The sequence below is a fragment of the Protobothrops mucrosquamatus genome, unplaced genomic scaffold (genome assembly GCF_001527695.2).
Source record: "Protobothrops mucrosquamatus isolate PMUCROS unplaced genomic scaffold, P.Mucros_1.0 scaffold1360, whole genome shotgun sequence".
Taxonomy (NCBI): Eukaryota; Metazoa; Chordata; class Lepidosauria; order Squamata; family Viperidae; genus Protobothrops; species Protobothrops mucrosquamatus.
In genome coordinates this window covers 68,482-76,112 of record NW_015387552.1, presented here as the reverse complement: position 1 = coordinate 76,112, position 7,631 = coordinate 68,482, and the positions used below count along the sequence as shown (strand labels likewise).

Here is a 7,631-nt window from a genome sequence, read left to right as displayed (position 1 = left end):
GTAAGGGCGGCGTGGAGCAGGAAGCGGGGCTGCTTGTGGCGGCTTTGCCCATTTCCGGTTCTGGTATCCAGGTTAGGCTTTCCAGAGCGCGTCACCCTTTGGCCTTCCTTAGCAGGTTGCTGTTCAGTCATTGGCTCACTTTTTCTCGTGCCTCAGAGTCAAAGGTGACTATTGAGCTAGTTAACTTTTCATCTGCAGTTCTGAACTAGATTGCTCGCTCCTCTCTTATTTTTTTAATCAGCTTATATGGCCGCCCATATAAAGGTGGATCAGGAATCAACTCCACGAGAAAAGCAGCTGCAACTACTTTATTGAGATTGGCTCTAATATCAGAATCTTGCAAGTCTGATTGTGCTGTTCCTCCTCCTCTGAATCGGAGGCCGCTTCCAAATGCATCTCCTTACTCTGGACTTAAAAAATGCATTCAGCTCCTTTTGCATAGGTAACAACACCTTGTGCATATTTCTGTCAAGGTCATTATCCTTACTCTCTAGTAGTTCACACAGCATCACAACCCTTTTAACCCCTTTGTCACCAGAAGGCTTCTGGGTGCAATTCAGGTGTTAGCTATCAACTGTGAAGCCCTTCCTTGCACAAGGTCCAACTCTCTAAAGGTGCTTTTTGCCCAACTGATAAGATCTGGCAGATGGCTCTCCTGGTCCTGTCACTCAAGCAGTGCCACCTGGTCGGGGCAGCCCTTCCCTCTTGTAGTACCTGCCTTTTGGAACAGCATCAGATATGCCTAGACCCCCACCTTACTGGTTTTAAAAGGGCATGGCCTCTTTCCTCAAGCCTTGGGTGAGCAGGATGTCCTCTGAAAGTTTCGGTTAGAAATGACGTTTTTTGGCCAGAGGTTTGGGGTTTCTTATTGGTATTTTATCTGTATTCAGTTTTGACTCTATCTGTCCAGAGCTGGTGCAGATTTGAGTGACCTTAGAAATTTAATAAAATAAATCCATACATTTTTTAGTAGTTACCACAGGGAAATTACGGTAATTAGCTTTGGAAGTGACAACCAGGACTTCCTGTTGGGTGAAATCATTTCCTGAGAAGCATTTATGTCAATGCCAGAAGGCTGAGGGCCAGGATACGGATCAGGAGCAACCATATTCGCACAAGGGAAACCTGGTAGGGTGAAGAAGATGGTTGGTTGATATGGCACTTCTGAATTCAACCTTTTAAGGAAGATCAGGAAAGGAAGCAGTGGGGTGTTAAGAGGACAAGTAAGCAGGAATCTCCCAAAATGGCAAGTGTTCCCCACACTCCCTTTAAGTGACTGCATCAAGTCTAGCCAGTGCTCTGGGAATGGAAAGAGAGTGGGGAAAAAAGTGAAAAAAGAATAGAAAATAAAATAAAATAGGGAAGCAGTTTTATCCATTGGACAGAAAGGCTCTGGGCAATATTGAGTTGTAGCACAAAATCCGAAATGGTTAATCCCTGAGGCCACAGATTATGTCCCAAATGTGGTTGTATTTAATCTGTAATAAACCGTACTGCTATAAGTGACGATCCCCCACCCAATTATGCTAGGTAGCTTTGGACATGCCTCTCAGTGACATCCAGGACTGTTTACAAAATATAAGAGCTAATGAACTGATTGGAAACTGATCACAGTGGCAGCAAATTTAAGACACAGGTAAGCCATAATAGCCAAGGAAATACAAAACAGTCCCCGTTGATTTTAAAAGAAGAACCTTCTCTAGAAGGAGCAGAAGGAAGTGATAAGGGGAGGTTGAGCGGACTTCAGCATGTCTCGGGATGGTTCCTCTGCTGTCCATGTCAAGCCCCTGCCTTGCCTGCAAGCTTTTCTTCTCAGAAGTAGAGACCTGGAAATGGATCCACTTTGGGGTGGGTATTCACACTAAATCCTTGCAGTAAAAAGGAGTAGAAGTTTTCATTGTCCTGTCCTGATATTGGTGATTTATGAAATTCTCAAGGTTCAGAATTAGTGGGGGAACATATTGGGGGAGGCCAGTTTGAGGACTCCACAAAGAGGAAACAGGCTTCTAAGCGGTAAATGCAATTCCCGGCAGGCAGGCAGGCAGGCAAAGGGTGTCGGGAAGGAAAAAGGTTCCTCATATCACAGACACTGAGGGCATCTGAGCTAAAAAGGGAAGCGTTCTTGAAACCCTGCAAATGAGAATGTCCTCTGAAAGTGGTGTGCTGAGTGGCAAGGCATTTTTTTTCTCCTGCCGACAAACAGCTGATTTTGCCACCAAAGTGGGGTTTTGGATGGCCCACTCCCCAGATTTGAATGGGAGCAACTACAAATGACCCAAGATGATCCTCAGATGACCGTGGACCTACTGGGAAGAGGAATCTTGATGGTCGCAGTTCTTGGTAGGAGCAGCCTGAGGGTTCAGTCTCCATCCTTTCCTTTCAGCTGTTTGTTATTCTTAAGTATGCCTCGGTTTTAATTGCACTTTTTCTCTTTTCATTTTGATTTTAAATCGACTGGTTGAATGCCAATTTATTCTAACCCTTGCTGGATTAATGTGAATTCGTCTTTTTTTACTGCTTTATTTTGCTGTTGTAAAGTCCCCATATGGGAGAATTGACCCCACCCCCTATTGCCACAAGAAGGGCAAATTCCACCTTGGGGGTAATTTGGAAAGACTGCTATTCTTTCTTGATCAAAATCTGCAGAATGATCCAAATTGGTTTGATTGCCACTGTACTAAGGGACAGAATTAGCCACGAGCGAGCAAGGGCCTGCGATTCTTGGTCTTTTGGCTTAGATGGGCAAGGTGACTGGGTGGTGGGATCATTCTGTTTGTCCTCTCGCTCTGGCAGGAGGAAGTGGTTCAGGACCAGGGAGAGGAAGGACAATCCACAGTCCGGCTATGGAATTGCTACCCCACAATGGACCGAGTTGCCAAGTTTTTTGGTTAGGGAATTGCACCAGCCATGGAAGAAAAATCCATCTGCCTTCTAGATAGATGGATCTAGATCTAGCAATTGGGGAAGAGAGTGGAGGGCCATTTCCTGTTTCTTGATCTCTCTGGAATTAGAATTGGGATGCCTTTATCCGGCTTCTGGGTCTGCAGATGTTTTTAAGAATAGCCCCTAATTATTTGAGTGCTTTTTCTTCAGTGGCCTCTGATTCATTTCTGAATCACATGCTTGAAAAAGGTGAGAATTATTAATTCTTCCACTTTTATTGTGCTTGTAACAAGCCATCCGGCAGGAAGCCAGATTTAAGATAATTCGATCCCTGCTGGGGAAGGATGAGGCACAGGGACATCTGTCAGATTACTGTGAAGAATATTCTCCTTACCTTATCTGGACAGGCCCACTTGAGGTGCCCGGCATATATTATCTGGGATGAGTTTGGAGTCTGACCCCCAATGAAGTAGATGGCGCCTTTCAGATTTTATGAGACCTGGGTCCCTTCTGAGTTTTTAAACTCGTCTGGGAAGCAGCCTCTGGTTGAATCCACACCATAGCGTCTGCTTCTCCGAGACAGGACAGCAGCTGGTTCCTTCAGCTCTAAAGGAAACGGTGGTGTATGCTCTCCGTTTAGGGACTTTGTAGAGAAGTTGGTCAGGGAAAAGCCCCAGGAGATCCTGGAGGAAATGGATTACCTGGAGCCAGGCTTCAGGCTCCTGGGATACAGCACGGAGGTGGCACTGGTCACGCTTGTTGATCTTTGGGGGAGCAGGAATGGAGATGATGTAGCCATCCTTGTGCTTCTTGATCTCTGGGCAGTCTTCAAGGCCGTGGACTGCAGTGTTCTTTGGACAAGCCGAGGGGATTGGGAGTGGTCCCATCCATTAGTACTGTGGGGAAGAGGTCAAGTCCACCGCCCCTCGCTTGTGGGGGTGCCACAGGGCTCCAAACTCACCATTTCACCATATCTACATGAAACCACTGGGTAAGGAAATGATCCATCTTGACCCCATGATGCCTTTGAGATCCTGTCCCAATGTCCGAATGAGGTAGAACCTACTCAGGCTCAATCCTGACACTACTGAGTGGCAGCAGAAATCTGGACTTCCAGTTCTGGGGACCTTCCGTGCTTCGTTTCAGACGGAGCTGCATTTCCTCATCCAAGACTGGTGTGCCATTTGTGAGTCGTCTTGGACTCAGAGCTCCTGCTTAAGGAGCAGGAAGCTGCCGAGTATCATCAGCCTATTGGTGACACCTCAACCCAGGGTGACGGAGGGTCTCGCCCAGGGGCTTCGTGTAGATGTTGGAGAGGAGAGGAAAGAGTAGCGAGCCCTGTGGGTGGTCGAGGGCTGGGTCTCTAGCTCCCTATCAACCCTGAATCGGTGCACCACTCTGCTGCCGGCCCCGAAGGATGCCCCGGTCGGTGAAGGCGGCTAGAGCACGAGGAGGAGAGCGAGGATGGTTGCAGTGCCCCTGTCCTGCCAGAGAGCACCCATGAGTGCAGCCAAGGCTGTGTCTATCCCATAGGCGGGCCTGACTCCGGACTGAAAGGAGTCCAAAAAAATCTTTTTTTTCCTTTTTGGTTCCCCCCATTCCTGACCTGCTGTCACAGCCTGTCTTTGCTTGCAGCGGTGGAAGAAAAGCTGGTTTGTGCTGTACCCAGCAAGTCCTCACGGAGTTGCCCGTTTGGAGTTCTTCGACTGCAAGGAGGGGGCTGCTCCAGCTGACCGGATCAACACCAAGAGGCTGGACAAGAAGATTGTGCGGCTGGCAGACTGTGTGAGTGTGGCTCCTGCCCTGGACTGCACCCCCAAGGAGGGCTTGGCTGCCTTCTGCCTGGAGACCAGCAGCCGCACGTATGTCTTCGCTGCCGAGCCACAGGAGGCGGCTGACTGGGTGGCGAAGCTCTGCGAGGCAGCCTTTCTGGTGAGGCGGACTGGTGGGCAGGGCAAGGGGAGAGGGAGGGAGGGAGGGAGGGGAGTAGCTGAAGCGAAGGGCATAGACCCACCCACGCAGGATGACTTTAGGGGTGGGAAAGTGGGGGGAAAGGCAAGGCCCCCAGCAGTGACAGAAGCCCATGGGAGGTAGGGAAAAGCAAGCCCAGAGAAATTGACGGGTGAGCTGGTACACGCAGAGGAAGAGGGGAGTGAGGCTGAGTGGCCGAGCTGTGCCCTCCTTGCCCTGTTGTGAGAGTCTTCCAGAATTTGTGTCACCAAGCAAAATGTTCTGGGTTTGGTCAGAGCCAAATTTAGCACTATGTCTAGTTCAGGGGACCTACTTTAAAAACTTGGAACAGGTTCCCGGAAGGGAACAAGCTGGATTAGGAGACATGTGAGAAGAAAAGCATCTGGAGCCCTCGAGCCATCGGCTCCCATCATGGGGTGCTGGGCGGGCCCAGAGACTGCTAGGAAGAGCTCCCGAGGGGCAGGATTGGCCCCTTTACGATCTGTTCGTCTGGAGAGCTCTGGGTTGGAGAGCTTCATTGGACTCCTGCAGAGGGCCCCAAAGATCAGGATCTGAACTCTTGACACCAGGGCAGTTGCCAATCCTGTCAAGGCCTTTGGGCAACTGAGGCAGAATCAGCTCTTTTTGCTCAAGTGCTAGGCCAGGGCTGCCACTGAGACCTTTTATGACCCTCATCGCAGACTAACCCTGGGAAAATGACCCCGTCTGCTACGGAGACCGCTGGAGAACGGGACCTGGAAATGGCCACAAACTCCATTTACTGCTCCAGAGAAGAAGGTAGGACTTCATGGCTGAGCGTGGCCAGCACGTCCCGTCTGTAGCTTGGACGGTCCAGCTGGTCCCCCTTGGAAACTTTCATTTAGTGGCAACACATGTGGGGGTGAGAGGTGGGGCTGCTCCTGGTTTTCAAACTGGACCCTGCATTGGGAGCTACGCAGGTGGGCAAGAAGCACAGGGTGCTCCTGTGTGGCACGGTATGTGCTCTCCCACCCCCACCCCTTCCCCCAGGGATGGGGAGGTGGTGCCTTGTGGTCTCCCCACCAGGACGGCCGTCCACTCTGACTCTCCCCTTGGCTGCAGTGAATGAGTTCTGGGTCACCGTACAGAAAACCGAAGCTGCCGAGCGCTGCAAGCTGCAAGGGATGTACGTGTTGAAGGCCTCTTGGAACCAGCTCGTCCTGAGGGAGGCCCACTCCAGCCTGCCCCTCTACACATGGCCTTATCGCCTCCTCCGCAGATATGGCAGGGACAAGGTGAGCTTGTCGGGCAGGAGAGGAGCTGGCCCTCTGGGGTTTTGCCTCGTTCCCCCCACCCCACCCCACCCCGAGATCTGGGAAGCAGGGAAAAGTTGGACTCACTGAGCCAGAGGAACTTATCCCAGCACTGGCTTCGTGAGGGAAGGCTCGTGAGGGGCTGCCCCACGTGCCCTGGGGTGGTCCTGGCTGACCACAAGGCCTCACTTCCCTATGGCAGGTGATGTTCTCCTTCGAAGCTGGCCGGCGCTGTGAATCCGGTCCCGGCAACTTCACCTTTGAGACCAAGCAGGGCAACGAGATCTTCCACGTGGTGGAGGCTGCCATTCAGGCTCAGAAGGCCCAGGTGGAGGAGCATCGGCAGAGCAACAGCTCCCTTGAGATGGAGGCCCCTGGCGTCTCCTACCTCCAGAGTGCCGTGGCCCACTCCCTCAGCCTGGAGGGGGAGGGCGCTGCTGCCTCGGAGAGACGGGCCCCCAGGAGCGCCCTGACAGCCAGGCCCAGCGTCGCCGGGGAGGAGAAGGAAGCTGCCGTGCCCAAAGGGCAGAACCAGTGGCCTCTCCCCTCCCTCCGGCCTCCCCCCTCTGGGATGCCTGGCTCTTTGGAGGACACCACCAACGTCTACTCTGAGCCTCTGGATGCGGTGAAGGGCTCGCGGCTCCGGCCGGACTCCCTCTACGCTGACCCCATTGACAGCCAGCGTGAGGAAGAAGGGCCGGGCCGGGGCTCCAGCCTGGTGGAGGAGCAGCCCAGGCCATGGACTGGCGGGGGCCATGGGCTCCCGAGCGGCAAGCAGCACATCTACGATGAGCCTGAGGGAAGGGCCCCGTGGCCCACCCCCACTTCGGCCGCCATCTATGACGAGGCACGCCTCCCCTGCGAGGCCTGGCGGACTCAGGGCTTGGAGGGCCAAGCTGGCTATGAGTTGCCATGCCTTCCCGGAACTGGTGATTATGCTGTCCCTGCCTTCCACCAAAAGGCCGGGCTGAAACCCCCCAGGCCGAGCCCCGCCCCCAAGCCTCCCCGGGCGCACAAGAAGTCCGCTCAGCCAGAGGCCAGCAAGCCCAGAGCGGCTGCCACGCAGGGCCCGGAGGGGCTCCGTAACAGCAACAACAGCAACAACGGCAGAGACCTCCTCTACAGCCGCGTGCTCAAGCCGCCTTCGGCCCCCGGCCCCCTGGGACCTGAGCAGTCTGTGGATGAGAACCGGCCAGCTGCTGTGTACGAAGACCTGGGGGAGATCTGAGAAGGGACGCTGGGCTGGGCTGGAGCAGTCTTCCCAAGGGCACCTTCTTCTGCAGGCTGCCTCATTTACGCACTCTCATAAGAGGTGGGCCGAGCCCCCAAAGTGACAGCAAAGGCTGCCTCTTCTGAGGGCCCCAGCCTAGCCTGAGGGCCACATGGGCCAAGCCAGGAAGCCGCTGTACGGGAAGGGCCCCCAAAGGTAGGAGGGAGCTCCTGGGGAACCCACCGGGACGTCGCTTCTTTGGGACTGCAGCCTTCAGCAGCGAGACCAGAGAGTCT

General features: G+C 53.4%; 1 protein-coding gene across 1 annotated transcript in view; it reads left to right on the top strand.

Moving 5' to 3' along the window:
* Positions 1–7,353, top strand: part of DOK1 (docking protein 1) — a 9,091-nt gene extending 1,738 nt beyond the window's left edge. Inside the window, exons 3-6 of the mRNA XM_029285158.1 lie at positions 4,502–4,815; positions 5,535–5,631; positions 5,935–6,107; positions 6,328–7,353. Of these exons, the coding sequence (XP_029140991.1) occupies positions 4,502–4,815; positions 5,535–5,631; positions 5,935–6,107; positions 6,328–7,353 (1,610 nt within the window). The remainder of the gene's footprint in view (positions 1–4,501; positions 4,816–5,534; positions 5,632–5,934; positions 6,108–6,327) is intronic.
* The last annotated feature ends 278 nt before the right edge of the window (positions 7,354–7,631 follow it).